The 16864-nt window shown below is 43.0% G+C and overlaps 2 protein-coding genes across 15 annotated transcripts in view; one reads left to right on the top strand and one right to left on the bottom strand.

Annotated features, from left to right (window-relative positions):
• RNF111 (ring finger protein 111) overlaps window positions 1-1311 on the bottom strand; it is a 44476-nt gene extending 43165 nt beyond the window's left edge. For 6 of the 7 annotated variants that reach the window (XM_074549438.1, XM_074549439.1, XM_074549435.1 and 3 more), the window contains exon 1: window positions 1016-1311. The gene's annotated coding sequence lies outside the window, so the exon portion shown is untranslated. Of the gene's footprint in view, window positions 1-604; window positions 670-1015 lie in introns of all 7 variants that reach the window. The other variant, XM_074549434.1, reaches the window with a different exon arrangement.
• An 8822-nt stretch (window positions 1312-10133) lies between these two features.
• The window catches only part of SLTM (SAFB like transcription modulator), a 32349-nt gene continuing 25618 nt past the window's right edge, over window positions 10134-16864 (top strand). For 5 of the 8 annotated variants that reach the window (XM_074549432.1, XM_074549431.1, XM_074549426.1 and 2 more), the window contains exons 1-2: window positions 10135-10365; window positions 10997-11084. In XM_074549432.1, coding sequence (XP_074405533.1) covers window positions 10183-10365; window positions 10997-11084 — 271 coding nt within the window. In that variant the 5' untranslated portion in view covers window positions 10135-10182. Of the gene's footprint in view, window positions 10366-10996; window positions 11085-16864 lie in introns of all 8 variants that reach the window. The other 3 variants (XM_074549428.1, XM_074549430.1, XM_074549425.1) reach the window with 1 other exon arrangement.

The following is a 16864-nucleotide window of genomic DNA, read 5'->3' as shown; positions in this document are numbered from 1 at the left end:
GCAAAACCACTTAAATTGCTTAGTTCTGGCAGCAAGAACTATGGATATGTGAACAACAAGAAGATGTAATTTCCAGTTTTAAGACTGGCAAAGCATTTTATCTATTTAAATATTAGTTGTCCTGGAAAAGCTTTCTACTAAGTATCCAGCATAAATATACCTTTGGAATTTTCTACAAGTTACAACAAAGACAGGGAAAGACCTTATACTGAAAACAGCTTTCCTTTCATAGTTTGCAGTACAGATACCATGACAAACCCAGATCTACATAATGAGCACTCAAATATTATATTTTTGTTCAAACCTTTTGTTTCTGAAATAACTGCATTAGAATAAAATTATTCTAATGACAGCAAACTCTTACCTCCTGCATTATGTCCTCTTCTGGAGAAGTACTTGGCTATCGGGAATTAAGGGTCTCATTTAATCAGCTAAAGCAACCAGGCCTTGCTTATGATTTAATAAAATCATTTCAAGCCATGGAAGAGCTCATTCAAACAACACGAAAATTCTATGAATGCATGCTCAGCCCTAATCACAAAAACACTTAATAAAGTACATACCCTTAGCACCTGCCCATTGCAACAGTGACAAGCCCACGTACCTCTGAGGATCCTGGCCTACATTTCTGAATGAACGGGACTTCCTTGTTCATCAGGCAAAAAGCACCTGAAAACGGTGATTTTTTTTAAAACACGGGTTAAGAGAACACTAACTTCGCAAACAAAACAAATGACGTCATAACAAACGCTATTACGCACAGAAATAGAAACTCATTTCCCTAAGGGGAAAATTTGTGACAAAACCCCAGAGAGTGCTGCGGCTGCCCGCAGTGAAGACACGGCTTTGTGCGTCAACGAGGCGCTGAATAAAAAAGGAAAAATACGTTTCTGCGTGAAGTTCCCACCCGCCGCACAGCCCCGCGGCTCAGCGCTGCCGTCAGGGCTCGGGGCGAGGGAGCCCCGGCCGGGCCCGGGCCCGGCCCCACCCGCGGGGTCCCCGCCGTCCCCCGTACCTGAGACAGCGAGGCCGCGGGGGAAGGGGAGGGTGCCGCCGGCGCCCTGCGCAGGGCCGAAGGGTAGAAGCGGCCCCGGTGGGCGCCGCAGTGACCCCGCGGCGCTTCCCGGCGCGGTTCGAGAGGCCGCAGCGTCCTGGCTGTGCCGGTGCGGCCGCTGCCCCCGGTCCGGTCCCGGTGCGGCCGCTGCGCCGGGCGGGCCCCGCTCTGTTGTGGCGCAGCCCCCGCCGCTCCCTGCCCAGCGCAGCGCGACACTCGGCGCTGCTTTACAGCCGCCCGCAAAGCGCAGCCGCGCCGGCGCGCGCCCCGCCTCCCGCCGCGCCCCCTGCCGGGCGGCGGCGCCACAACGCGGACTGAGGAGGGGACGGGCCGGGGACAGGGCGGGCTCCTGAGGGCACCGGGCTGCCCGGGATGGGCTCCTCGGGATGGGCTCCTGAGGGCACCGGGCTGCCCGGCCCTGGCTGCCTTCGCTGCTACTGCATGTACACGGTTGTGTGTGTATACGTAAAGCGGTGGTGTCAGAGCATGGACCGGGTTCTGCTCGGTGGTGCCGGGGAATGGGACACAAGGCAATGGGCAGAAACATGCAAAGAGAGTTCCACCCGACCTGGGAAAGAACTTCTTCACTGTGCAGCGAGCGACGGTGGATCAGGCTGCCCTGGTACCCCACAGCTGGACACAATCCTGTGCCGTGGCCTCTGGGATGACCCGGCTTGAGCAGGGAGGTCAGACCAGCGGGGGATCCACTGTGCTTCCCTCCAACCTGACCCTTTCTGTGATGTCCCCTCTAGGACTTGTCTAAAAGCCATTCCTTCTCTGCCCAGCACTGTGTCTGCCCTTGACTTGGCAGTATCTATCTCACAGCTGCCTGTCCTGCAGACAGTGACAGCTGTGAGGACATGCCAACAAATCCCAACTCTCCATCCCAGCTCCTTAGCAATAGGAATTTATTTGCCTTTACTGCACAGTGCAGTCAGTGACTCGGGCTGAGGTGAGCCTTCCCCCTCTCCATTACTGATGTGCACACAAAGGGTGAGGAGCCTGTTGCGTACAGTGGCTGTGTGTGACAGGACAGCCCAGCTTTGGTAAAGTTCTCATACAGCAGCAAACCTCAGTGTTTGCTGACTTTGCAACTGCCAGAGGCCAGGATACCTCTGCCAGAGATGACCTTTCATCAATGTCAGGTACACATTGCAGCTCTAGACTGAAACACTGCATAGACAAGGGTCCTATACTGTCAGTGACCAACAGCTACATTAACCCGAGGCTTTGGAGCAGAAGGATACAGTCTGGTGCACAAATAGTTAAAGATCTTACTCAGAACGCACTGCACCAGAGAGTCATCAGCACACAGCAGTTCCTACGTGTTTTGGAGGAGCTAAACAATCTGCATGCATCATTACAAAAGAAATGGTCACTGGGGGAAAATGCATGTTGACACTATTAATTGCATGAGTTTCTGAACAGAATTTCCTTAAAGCAAAAGTGGATAAAACAACATGGAAATTAGACTCATAAGTGTACAAAATGCAAAAAGTGCTATAGCACATAAATGATATGGAAATAAAGACTTTTGCAGCTTCATGTGTGAAATGAGAACACAGGAAGAAGTGAGACCCACATAGAATGAAGGTGGAAAAAAGGATCACAGGTTATTTCATGTGGTTCCATGAGCAAAGCAACAATTAATTTCAGTTTGCAATAAAGACAATACCACAGGTTTTCCAGCACTAACTGTCCACCTTTCTCTACATATTTCTTGTGGTGTTGGGTAGTTTTTTTAAGTCATGTCACATCCCGCTAATTTCAGTAAACAAAGACACCAATCCACAGATGAAATAACCAGTGAAACTGGGGAGAATGTGAAGACAGCAACAAACAGTGGGAGGAAGGTCACATCATTCCATAGAGGTCACCAGTGGTTTGACTGTGTAAGCAATTTTGGTATTTTCCATTAAGCATTAGATCCAAAGTTGGAATACTTTACTAAAAATCAGCTGGGGAAAAACAATCAACACAATATATGGGAAGAAGTGAATCACCCTGAGGACTAATAGAAGCAAAGGGAAAAAAAACATCAAATACAAAGAATGTGCACTTGAATGTTAATGACCAAAAGTTTTGGGTATTTGTCAGGTAAAAGGCAGCTGGATGCCAACTTCAATTACCAATGTAATTAAGTAAATGACCATAAGTCAACAACATTTTGTAGACATGAAAAAGCAAATATGTCTGTATAATAATTTAGTCTAAGTAATTCTCAGAGAGAGAAGTTTCAGTGCTATTGCAAAAATTATTCCTAATGTAGTCTTGCAACTAGTTTATGCAGCTTTTTTTTAATATGCATCCAAGGAAGAAGAACTCTAATCTTAGTGGGACACTCAAGAAAATACAGTATAGATAATATGAGAGGAAGCTAATAAAAATTTGGCTGGATTAGTTTAAGAAATGAGACAGAGGAGCACCATGAATAAGCTGATCAGAGACTAATACCAATAAAAAAACCACACCAACAAGTTACGTATTTACCTATTTGTGTAATAATTGGTTTGAGCTCTTGTGTCAAAGGTGACAGAAAGGTTGTTCTTGGTAGAGAAAATGTAGAGTCACTCTCTGCTTAACAACTGAAAGACATATAAAAGATCATTTCTAAAACAAAACCAGGTGGCTAAAGTTTTCAGTTCACAAGTTAAAAAGTAAAGCAGTCCTGATTTTCTCCCAGTGAGAAGTCACAGCTGCCAAATGATCTGTAAATGTTCTAACTGTGTACAATTCTGTAGATCTTTCTGTAACATAAAGGCAGAATTTCTAAGATCTTTATTGGCTAAGATTTCCTAACATCTATTTCAATATGGATCACCAGCTGACAAGAATCTAGTAATTTGTGGGCCGGTCATCATTAAACTCTTGATAAAAATTAGTTTGTCCATTATTGACTGGTTATGAATGTAACTTTAAAAGAAAGGTGATGTAGAAAATACTTCAGTGGCCAGAATTATTCACTATTTTTGAAAATCCAACCTTCTATCTATGCCTTTCATGGAAGTTTTTTCTGCCATTATCTTTGTGTCTTGCAGAGACAGACAGTTTTCTTGAAATTAGATTATTGATCCCTTGGAGCAAACCAAAACATTCTCCTTCTCACACTTCTTAGGTACAGAAAACCAAAAGATTAAATGGAATAATTCTAAATCACTAATGCAAATTTCAGAATGGCTTTCAGACTATGGTGTCATCAGTTCATACTGAACTCTTCAACTTCTTCTAACTACAGCTGAACAAAACCATTTATATGCACACCCCAGGGCCTGGCAGAACTAAAGACATGGAGAAGAAACTATTTTATCCCAGATCAAAACCTACCAGCCAGCAGGAGATTGCACTTTACATTTTTGGCAAAAAGATTAAAAAAAAGTAACCCCCTTATCCTGAGGTACCTGCAGCAGGTTACTTTGTTTTTGAACACAGCTCTGTGCAGAGCTTTTGTCTTGGACACAGCTCAGTGCAGGGCTGCTGGAGCAGTCTGCTGGCCCAGAATGAAAGCAAGGCACAGCTTTTTCCAGGGCTGAGCAGCAGCTTCTGGAACAGCCCCATGGGCACAGGGCCAAGAGCCGAGCTGCACTCACACAGAGGGCGGGCTCTGCTTGGGCCCTGCTGGCTGAAACCTGGCAGTGACCAGAGCAGGATGGAAGGTGCTCACCTCTAAAACTGCCACAGCCACGAGTGTGGCTCTGTCCCTCACGGCCAGGAGTGTGGCTCTGTCCCTCACAGGCAGGAGTGTGGCTCTGTCCCTCACAGGCAGGAGTGTGGCTCTGTCCCTCACAGGCAGGAGTGCGGCTCTGTCACTGCTGGGGGAGCTGTCCCTTACTGCAGGGTATTCATCGGGCCATCCTTGACATTTACATCAGATGTACTTCTATAGACTTAACATGGACCACACTCAAGCATACATTTAAATATTTGCACAAGTTAAGGCAACTTACAATTACTAGTAATATTAATAAAATGTAAAGCCCCTTGTAATATGTTGTGAGGATGACGCAGAAAACCAGATATTACAGAAACATTTCTATGTTAGCTCACAAAAACTTTGGGATTGGTACTTGGATGATAAATAGTTACAGCCCCAGTTAGCCCAGATGAAGATCTTAACAATGAAAACTGGAGAAATAGGGAAAAGATAAAAAATCCTGAAATATTGATATTATGAAAAATTGCTACTAGGAAACAAGAAGAGAATGATCATTTGCAGAATCAAAAATAAAACTTGATGGTTGTCTGTGCTACACATTTGCTGATGGAAATTTTCAAATGCAATTAATCAAAGAGTTTTCAAAAGCTCTGGAAAATAACATGCACCACTCAGGTAATTTATATTTGTAAGATATATGGAAAAACAAAATACCCTGCATTGCTTATATTATATATACATAGTAAATACATATATAATGTTGATCTAGAAGTGACCCAGCAGTCACTGAGTTGATTTCATGTTGTACAGCCTGATAAGGCTCTGTAAGGTTGGACACAGCACTTTCACAACACATGACTTCTGAAATTATGCAAATCCCTGCTAAGGTCCCACAGTATCTTTCTGAGATTATCTGATAGCTTAAGTATTTAAGTTGCCATATAATTAGGAAGGTGTGGTGCATATAATTACTTGGAAATAGCTAGTTTGTTGACAGTATTTTTAATAGTTCTTTTTCTTATTCAAAGACAAATATGTCACCAAGCTCTTAGTAGAAAGATCACAAGATATTCCTATTTACTCTTTCAGTGCTTGTACAATAATGGGGCCAAACACATTTTTGTGTTTTAATGATGCATCAGTGGCTATTTTTAGAGCAATTAGGTTTAAAACAAACAAAAGCATCCTGCATTTAATGGTCTGACTTTGCACTAAGAAATTCAATAGCCATTTCCTAGCCTGTATGTATGGTTTCAGTGGTAAAATGTAAGATATTTGTGTTTATTTACAATTGGATTTATGTTCTTTTCCTTCTGTTCTCTAGAATAATTATAATGAGAGCAATTGAGAGATCAGAAATTCATTTTTACAACCTCCTCTGACTGCTCATCATGCAGTACATTTATAATACATCAAAAAGAAAACTATACATTCAGAGTGGAAAAAGCTACTTTTTTATAGCAATGATACATTTTAAATTATCAGTGATTTTAATCTCAAAGTGTATCTATTGTTTGGCATTCACTGAAATCTCCAAATAGTTACTCTTGCTCTGTCTGCAGTGCAGAGAAATAGTGCAGTTTAAAATTGTAGCAACCAGTCAATGTAACATGAGAACTGGGACAAGACTCAGTGTCTTTCAAAGGAAAAAGGATCCTTCCTGCTATTTCAGTTAGTCCAGTACCAGCCTAGCCTGACTTTCAGAAAGGATTAGACTGAAAAAGGAACTGAGTCACTGCATCATATATTCCTGTAATAACTAGCTTTCATGTAGTCAGCCCCAAGATCCAAAAATCTGTACTAGAAACTTGGATTTCAGAAGCAAACAAAGAAAAGTTTTAGAGTTGTTGTTAACTAAAGTTAAGAGTAAAGACACAGACTGCAAAAGTCAGTTTTAAAAGAAGCAATATGCTAAGCAGAGAAGTACATAGATCTCTGCAATAAAAAAGAGAAGTGTGTTTCAATGAGACAGGGTTCTGTTTAACTGTATAGATTGTATTTGGAGGTGACCTTCCAGCACCACAAACCCCTCCCCTTTTCCTGAACCAACATCTCTTTTTTTCAGAAAGGGATATGGACAAATGGGTGGCTGTGTGAAGAGAAGGAAACTGGGACAGCCTGTTGATTCTAGCTGAATGCTCTAGCCAGGCTTCCTTACAGAAAAGAGGAAAGAACCACTTCTCTATGTTTAAAAACACCAAACACCCCTTTATTTTTACAGAGCCCAAACACATTACAACTGCAGTTTTAATTAATTTAAAAATTCAGGTTCCATCCTCATCAAACCATTAAAGAGATGAGAATGTTGGTGTTTGCTCCTGCACTGTGCTTCAGTGTCAGGCTGGGAATGGACTGGGCTCAGAAGCTGGGACTGGGATAATCTACACAGAAAAACCCCATCAAGGAACAAAGCCCAGGGGAAAATGTGACAAATCCAAGGATATTCACAGCTTCCAGCTGTCTCACACACAAACTAGACAAAAACCAATATACAGGAGCATAGGTCTGCACTTGTTTAAATACTAATATATGGGCCAGACATTTCTCCTCTTTGGAAGTCTATTACCATTTCCTAATCAAACCTTTCCACAAATTTCAGAACCTAATGGTAGAAAATAACTTATTTTGAAAACTGGCAGATGTTTCAAGAGACTAGTAAAGGACTGAGTGTTTTTCTTTAGGAAAAAAACCCAAACAACATAACAATCAAACAAACAGGAAAGTAGAATCCAGTCAACTTGATTAAAATTCCCAGGTGAATTCAAAAATATTTGTAGATACCTTAAAAATAACAAAATTATAAATACCAACCAATATGATTTGTTCATACCAGTCTATCAAACCAACCTAGTTTTCTATGTCTGGTTCTACAAACATAAATAAATTGAAGATCTTCACTTCAGCAAGGCTCTTCTGTTTCACTGACATTTTCACAAGAAAGATATGGAGATTTGATCTGGAGAGAAAATCCACTAATTTGATGCAAAACTGGTTGTACTTAGAGGATCACGACTCACAGTTTATATCAAAATGGATAAATACTAAATTTCCATCAAACAAAATTCCTGGTACACTTCTATATTGTAATCTCTTTGCAAAAGGCTTAGAGACCACACTTACAAACCTGGAGCTGCCCCCTGGCTGGGAGGTGCTGCAAAGAGGAGAAGCAAGAGTAGAGTTTGAAATCATTGCAACAGGGGGAGGATGATTCTACAAACGGCAAGAAACCAACTGCACAGAGAAGAGTAATGCTGCCATGAACTTGCAGAAAAGAAACCAGTGGGCAGAGTGGATCACAAGCAGAACACAGCAAGTTCATGAGGCTGGAAAAGGCATGCACTCTGCTGAGATGCACAACCAGAAGAATTGCCACCAAGGTAACTTTGGGAAGTTGTGAAAAGTAAAAGAAATAATCTGTGCTTTTAATAAAAATCAACCCAAAAGAGAAAGACTGAAGAAAAATATGGTAACAGTCTCAATTTGTGCAAAAAAATGCTGCAAAAAGAGAACATTGTCCATATTCACTTGGAATAAATCAGCTGAACTGCAGCAAAAGGTATTTAATCCAGACATTGGAAAAAGGAGAGTTAAGGACTAGACTAGACTGCCTGAGGAATGAGTGGAATCTGTGTTTAGGGCTTTAAGAACAGGTTATGCAAACATCCTTTAAAGTTGTTTTTATAATAGTTTATTGTGCCTCGAGGCAGGAGGATGACTGAGAATCCAGGTAAGGTCACTTTTGGCTCTCTTGGTTGTTTTTTATTTGGGGAGGGGACGTGTTAAGGGTAAAGCTTTAAAATCTCCATGACCTCAACCAACAAGCACTGAGGTTTAGGTATGTCAAGTGATCCCTAAAAACCAGTGCAGGTGCTGTTTTTGTTATCCCTCTCATCTTCCTTCCACAAATGAGATACACTGAGCTTGCCTTCACTAATTCTGGAACCCTCAGTGGGTTTTGGGTGTATTTGTACAAGTTTACCACAGCAAACCTGACAGCCCTGATTAAAATTTTGCTGCAGTGCTGAATTCAAGGTTAGGTGAAAATAAAATAGGCCTTTTTCCATACAGCCACAAAAATGTTTCTGTAGTCTATAGCTAAGCTAGCATTCATTATGAACCTCAAAGTCAATCCTGTTATATTTGATGCTAATAAAAATGTCACAAAAGACAGCATAATCAAAAATATACAGTCTTATTTAAGATTGTTCTTTTTATAAAAACCTTGGTATCAACTGCAACAGCAGCATAACATAGCTAAGATATGTGTGCAATTACCAGTCCAAAGTGTGCTTTAAGGCTTCTGTACATGTCTACTTTTAAATACATAGATTTTACCCTTTGTCAACTGATAACTACTTAATGAAAGTATTACTTCAGGTAATTTTGAAATGCACTTCCAAGTGCACTTTGAAAAAAAGTAAAGAGAATAGTAACCAATCTTTTAGGATTCAGAACTTAATTTGCAATAAAGATTTGTTAAATAAAACAAGCATTCATTTTTTCATTTTTATCTATATGTAATTTCTGAATGAAGAGACAGAATAAGAGGACTGTTGTGACTTCAATTTATAGGTACTTAAATTCTGCCTCATTTGAAGATTTAGTAGGAGTTTAACATCTGTTGTTGACAAAATAACTTTAAGCGTTTCCTACAGCAAATGAATGAAAGGGAACTAAGAGGTAACATCTTCCATTACCTGGTACAACTACAGCCTAATAAATCATAAAAAGAGATACTTTGGTTAAAATTTAAAACATTGGTATTGTACTTCTGGAATACTTCCAATAACAAACCGTTGCACAAACAGATCAATTGTTCATTTCCTAAAGTGCGACACACCAGTGGCCAGAACACGCAGGAATCACATTTGTAGTTAGGCTGGGAAAAACCTCTGAGACCATGGAGTCCCACCCGGGCTGAAATCAATGTCAGCAGGACCAAGGCACCCAGTGCCACGTCCAGTCCTTCCCTGAACACCTTCAAGGACAGCGACTCCACCACCCCCCGGGCAGCCCGTTCCAGTGTCTAATTACTTTTTCTGTGAAAAAATTCTTCCTAATGCCAAACCTAAATCTTCCCTGGTGCAGTTTGAGGCTGCGTCCTCCTGTAGCCGCTCCCTGGGAGAAGGGAGCGACCCCCGCCCGGCTGCACCCTCCTGGCAGGGAGTTGTAGAGCGGTAAGGTCACCCCTGAGCCTTCTCTGCTCCAGGCTAAGCCCCAGCTCCCTCAGCCGCTCCTCACAGCACAGGCGCTGCAGACCGCGCCCAGCCCCGGGGCTGTGCCCGCACACGGCGGGGCCGGGACGCAGCAGCCCCCGCTCCCCTCACGGGCAGGGCGGGCTCCGGGCGGGGCGGGCGCTCCGGGCCAGGTGCGGTGCGCCGCTCCGCGCCTGCGCAGAGGCGCGCGCCGGCCGCGCTCCATCCGGGCACCGCGCTCATTGTGCGCGCGGCCGCCGCGCTCGCCCGCCCGCTCTAAAATGGCCGCCGCCGCCTCCGCTCCCGCCGCCGCCGCTGCGGGGGCTCCCGCGGCTCCCGCGGCGCCGCCCACCGAGAGCAAGAGGATCAGCGACCTGCGCGTCATCGACCTCAAGTCGGAGCTGAAGCGACGCAACCTGGACATCACCGGCGTGAAGACGGTGCTCATCGCCCGGCTCAAGCAGGTGAGCGGCGGGCGCAGGCCCGGCCCGGCCCGCCCCGGTGGCCGCTGCTGCCGCCCGGCTCCGGGGGCGGGGCGCCGGCGGCCCTGCCGCTGGCCCGGTGCGGGGGGCGGGACCCGGCCCCGCCGCGCCGCCGGTGCCCGGGCCGGGGTCCGCCCCGCCGAGCCCCCGGCGCTGTGCGGCCGCTCCGGGCCGGGCTGGGCGCGGTGTCCCGGCCGGCGGAGCTGCCCGGGCCGGCTGTTGGAGCTCGCCCGCGGCCTGGCGGCCCGCCCAGCGCTCGGCGGCCAGCCCCGGGGCAGGCTGTGGCTGAAGGGTGGCCGTGCTCCCCGCTGCCCTGGTTTTGAGCTGCCCTCAGTGCCATTATGGATGGTGGTGTGGCCTTCTGGTGTTACGTTTCCAAAGAGAAGCGTGCGGGTCCTTGATAAGCTGTACTTCCAAAGTGGCATTTTAACAGCCGAAACTTTGCCTTCATCCTTACTGTTCCCTTGCTCTTCTCCAGTTTTAACCCGGAGTGTTCTACTAAATAGTTTTGAGATGCCGAAAGAACTGTTTGGCTTACAGACTTCTGTTGAAGTCACACTGTCCAGCTTTCCGCAGAAAGCCATTAAAAATTGTAATTTTTTTTCTCATTTAGGCTATTGAAGAGGAAGGAGGTGATCCAGATAATATTGAAATAAGTGTTTCAGCTGACACACCCACCAAGAAGCCAACTAAAGGCAAAGGTTAGGATCTGTTGATATACTTAATATTTTTACATAGGTTTTTTTTTTTTTTTTGCATGTATCATCTTAAAGAAGGATGGTGGTTTATATTTTAGGTGTAGTTGTGACTGTACTGTTTATAGCTGTTGTCATATAAGAAGTCCTTTGCCTTGCATGTCTGTTGTCAGTAACTGTATGTAGACAGTGTATGGGGATGCTAGAGAAATCTATACTGAGAGAGATATAGAGAGATGGAAGATGACTGGGATAAGGGATGTGTGTTCTGAGGTAGTGACTGCAGTGCCCCCAGCTCCTGGAGAGCTGTGCTGTGTGAGCTGGGAGGAGTTAGGTGTGTGCTGTGCTCTGAGATCCTGAACGTGGGGTGCTCCAGGTGTGAGTCCTGGCCACAAGGGTCTGTGTGACAGCAGAGGCTCTTCAGCCATCAGCAGGTGCTCGCTTGGCTGGGGATGAGGGCACAGCAGTATGTGGTAGGGGGTCACTCCCTGAGAGGGCTGTGTAGTGTGGGTGTGTTAGCATGCTTTCTACTGAAGACAGGGTTTATAAACATGAATTTTCTGAATAGGTGTTGAAGCCTCACAGTGGAATGTATAATTAGGAGATTTTAGTGTTTCTCTTATGAGACATTAATATTTAGATTTTGTGCAGATCTGTCTGGCAGTGATTTTTTCCAGATTTTTCATCTGTGTTTTCTTTTGCCTGGGAATTTAAATACTGTTTTGTGAGTTTGGAGTCGGGGGATTTTAGTTTGGATTTGTGTGTTCAGTTGTTCTGGGAGCATCTGTGATCTGTTAGTATTGGGAAAGGACCTGTCTGCTTTATGTGCAGCATTTTTCATTGAACAGACACACTAAGAATGTTCACACATGTGCTACGGGGGCCTGAACAGTCTTATAGCACTGTCTCTTGTCATGGGCTGAGTTTTGTGGTGAAAGTGATTATTCAGTCAGTCTGGTGCTGTGAATGGTGAAATTAGTAAGAAAATCTGTCTGCTTAGAAAGTTTGAATAACTTCTTGCACTTTTCACACATTAGAGAAGTGAAAGGAAGTAAACTTTCAAATGTGGTTTCATTTTTTTTTCTATGCCATTACTTTATTCCCTGCTTTAGAAAGGTAGCTGCTGATTAAGCTAACTACATGGAAGCTAAATAAGGAAACTCTTCCACAGCTTTTCATGCAGATCCCAATGGCTCTGTGTTCTGCTGTGACAAACACTTCTCTTATCTGCTGCTTTTTATCCTCCTAGTCTCCAAACTAATACCCTGATATGCATCATGTTCTTGGACTGGTTTCTTGGGCAGTTAGGCTGTTTTGTTTCTGCAGAGGTAGTTTGCCAGCCAGGGCTGCTGCCTGGGGCAGGGCTGCAGTGGCTTTTCTGCCACCTCTCCTGTGCCCCAGATCCTGATGCATGTGTGATCTTGGTAAACCTCAAAGGAAAACACAGTTTTTGAAGTTCTTATCAGTTCACTTTGCAAGCTCAGGAGTTTCTCCTCATTACTTTTTAGATTACAAAAGTCTTATGAAAAAATTTTGTGCCAAAAGCATGGAAAGTTCGTGGTGGAACATGAAAAATTTAATTGTTTTGTTTAGGGGAAGTATTTTTTTATGCTATTGGTTTATTTCTAACTGTGTGAAATAATACATTGTTTGATTTTTAACTATTCACTGTGAGGTGTTTTTCCTCTTTACTGATTTTGCTGACAGATTGATCCAGGCCTTTTTGCTAGTGCTTGTTGTCCCCCCATCCTACAGCTTCAGACTAATACTGATGGGTCTTTAATTATTTTACTGCTGGACAGCAGTAAAATTAATGACATTACTGGTTCTGTAGTATTTTTCCTTGTGCTGTTATTGCTGTACGAGGGAGAGTAGGAGTATTAGGTACTCATTTACAAGGAAAACACATCTTCAGGAAGGGCCAGGGAGTGGAAGTGATGATTAAACCTCCTCAGAGCAGCCAGAAGGGGAGGCCAGTGGGGGGGAAGGAAGGAGGTTGTCCTTCCAGAAAGTCACTGAGTGTGTCTGGTGCCTGTAGGGTTTAGATGTGAAAGTGTTCTCTAACCAGTTTTACTGGAGCTCTTGAGGTCTGTGGAAAAGGTGTGATTGTGACTCCCTAGCACTGTGTTACAGCAGCCTGGTCTGGAATATTGATACAGGCCACACTAGAGTGGGAATGGGTGTGTGTATTGGGGAGGGAATGATACATTTGTCTTTCCTTGTTTTTGTTTTTTTTAATGTTTACTAAAAGGGAGGACGATACTCAAAAGATTAAGAGTGGGACTTTTATTTCATCCAACTTAAAAAATGCTTGCTGAAGGATTCTGTAATCCAGCAGGAATCCTTGATCAGTCCTCATGCAAAGTTAGTAGAACTTTAACACCTTTTCCAGATGCTACTTTTATTAAATAATTAAGGTAAAGAACTGCAGAGCAGATAATCAGGAGATTATACAGGTAAGATCAGTTGGTTTTGCCAATTAAAGTTTGAAAGGAACAAAAGCCAAGTGCTCCTTTTTTAAGTGCCTCAGCTGTGCCTCTTCAGCCTAGCATTTAGTAGCTCTGGAAGAATTTCTTTTTATAAAAAGATGACAGTTTTTGGAAAAAGCTTATCCTTTCAAGCCTGACCATTCTGCTGCCTAGTCTGGTATCTAGAGGAAGTTACCTTACTACTACTATGAAATATTTTTCAAATGTTTCTGATATGAATGCTCCTTTGAAGGATCTGCAGTCAAAAATGCTGTTGGATATTGAAATATTACAGTTGGTAATTGAAAGCTCCTTTCCTGATGAGTTCTGGAATTAGTGTGGGTGAAGAATAGATTTTAGGCTGATAATGTTTAACTTTGGAGTATTAATGTGAGCAGAGATGTTTATTTGCTGCTCTGCAGGTTTCTGAGGCCAGTTATATACCTGTTAGTTTGTGTCTTAAGTCCCTCTCTAGTTTGCAACTGAATTTCCAGTTTGACAGTACTGTTTCTTGCATCAAAACCTGACAGCTGACAGTGGCTGGCTTGTACTGTTGCACAAATAACTTTGACTTCTATATTAAAACTGTTTAGTTACTCAAATATAAGAACAAAACAAAGTAAACTAAGTTGTACACTTGGTTTTCGCAGACCTTTTTTCTAAAAACAATGAATGACTAAGAACTGTACTTTTTAGACACAGCAGAAGACTTAAATGTTCCTGTACCTCATGGTACCATTTCAGAATTAGAAAAGGATTGTTTACTTTTGTTAATATTGTGGAAAATGATACTTTTCAAGTTGTACTGGACCTCTTAATGCTATAGAAGGTTTATTCCATTGTAAGGATTTATCTCCTCTTTCCCTCTTATCCCGTGTTTTTGGTGAATCTTTAGCATTAGTGTGACAGAGCCCTGTTGGGAGTTTCAGCAGGAATACCAGAAGAAATACAAACACTAATTCTTCCAAAATTTTCTGATAAGTATGTGTCACTCTGCTTCTGCCTGGGATGCAAATACCTATTTCAAGAGTTGTCCAGAATACACTCTTCTATAATTCTATAAACAGCCTGAATTTCTCACATGGAGGACCATGAATAGGTAGAATAATCTTGTGCTACTATAAGGCTTGTAAATGAAATGAAAGCTAAATCTGCATGATGTAAAACCAACAAAGATGTTCTAATTCTTCTCCTTACTTATAAGGAGAATATTTGTTCTCTGTGCAAGAGTCTGTTGCAATTTTATAATTTTATGGTGTGTAGCAATTGCTGTTGCCAGAAAAGGGATTGAGCATGGCTTGTAAAGGAGTGCCATCACTGCAAGGTGAATGAGTGTTTGTGTTGTTAAGCACCCAGATCTGTGGTGAATGCTGCATACACACTGACATTTTCAACAGCCACTGCTTGGATAAACCTGTACAGAAACTTGGGTGTTGACAGCTTGTGTGACTGGAGACCAGCTGTGCCTCTTGTCTGCAGGAGGCTCAGCTGCTCTGGCTCTGTTTATTAACTTACCCTTCAGTCAGGTCAGCACTGGTCTCCAGTAAGTTCAGAGCAGCAGTCATTTTCTGCAAGGTGTGTGTTGCAATCTGATTTTAGTTATGAGAATTTAAGAGCCAAGTTTGCCTTTAAGCAGCCCACTGTAAATGAGTGTCAGTCAGACAATTGTTGAATTTTTTGTGGATGCTGGCTTTTTGGCAAGTTACTGTACCAACATCTGAAAACTGTCTGTGTCAGAACCTTGAAATGCCACTTTTGAGTGGCATAGTGTAACTCTAACTGCAGCAAAGTAACCTGAAGCACAGAACTTGAGAGGGAGAGCAAACTTAGACCACTTTCTGGCTTGCAGCTGAAAAGTGAAGGTCATTGTTCAGGTCTGGTTCTGCCTTGGAATACCTCTGGTACTCAGAGTGAATGGGACTTGCTACAAAGACAACAGGCATAGTACAGAAGAGCTAATGAAATCATTACTTCATCTAGCAGCAAATAAAATATAAAACAGCTTCATTACTGACTGCTGTAACTTGCTCTTGATGAGGAGCAGTCAATAAATCACAGTTCTCTAGCTGCTGTTGCATAATGGTGGGGATAACTTAAGGTAGCTTTGCCATTGGTTTGGTTTTCTTTTCTGTTCCCTATGAAGTCTCACTTCTAGTCCACCAGCCATACCTCCTCAGGCAAAATGATTTAAATTATTTAAATAGCTTTCATGATAGTCTGTGCTAGAGAGTTGCCAAATGTGTTGGGCATCTGCCCTGTGTGCCTGCCTGTCTCTGTGAATGCTTAGCTGGATATGGGATGCAGGAAAAAGTTGGTCTTTCAGGTTTAACAAACAAACTGAAATGTGAGAGGGTAAAACAGAAAGCAGGAGTGTGTGTAGAAATCCTTGCTGTTTCTCATTGCTTTTTGTTTATGTTGAAGATATCTGGGATCTCTAGATTCTATCACAGAATGTTAAAAAGCTAGCACAAAATTTGAGTTAGTCTTTGTTTCAGGCATCAGCTGTGGTGCACATCAGAAACTGTCCTTTCCAGTGGAAGTCCTCTTCCTGAGAAGAGCTGGCTTCCCTTAGCATACCTGTGCAGGGGGAAAATCTCACAAATCTATTGCATTACAAGTATAAAACTGGACTTTCTGTGGGTTTGGAGTTTTTTGTTTGTTTGTTTGAAGTGAAGTAAAATCAGTGACACTGGATTTGAAAGTTTAAATCTCATGTTTTGCAGTCACAGAAATAGCTTCTGCTCCGTGCCTTTTCCTGGAGATCAGTGTGTGCCTGTGCTGAAAACAGCAATGTGCTTTTTCTAGGAGTATGGTCAGAGTGCTGCCTTTCAGGGAAATGAGTAAAAGCAACTGGAATCCAAGCAAACCCAAAACAATAGTGTTGCTTCTTGCCCTGTAGTTCAGGACTGTCCAGTTTTGAAGTGCGTTTAAGGACTGCATATGAAAGACCACAGAAATTAATGGCTGTAAAAATTGAATATTTCAGCTAACAGAGATGTCTATACTGTGTTGAACTTTGCCTTATGGTTTTCTTTTATATCCCTTTGGAATAGCTATAAATTTGGTTTAGCCATTCATTAGAGGTTGAAGGGAGGAGGGAAGATTCTATGCCAAAAATGAAGCATTAAGTGCAAATTATGACTGCCATCTCATTTGCATTTGAATTGACACTGAGTTTCAGTAGAAGATACACTAAAGACACTTCCTAACAGAGCTGCTTTTGTACCTTGTGCTACTGAAAACTGTTGCATAGGCTAATCTTTGATAGACTGAATCAAAGAGACAGAATGTTCTTCAAAGGCTGTGTTTGTGTGGAGA

This window comes from Zonotrichia albicollis, chromosome 11 (assembly GCF_047830755.1).
Source record: "Zonotrichia albicollis isolate bZonAlb1 chromosome 11, bZonAlb1.hap1, whole genome shotgun sequence".
NCBI lineage: Eukaryota > Metazoa > Chordata > Aves > Passeriformes > Passerellidae > Zonotrichia > Zonotrichia albicollis.
Note: the sequence above shows the minus strand (reverse complement) of the source record. Positions and strands in the feature narration are given on the sequence as shown.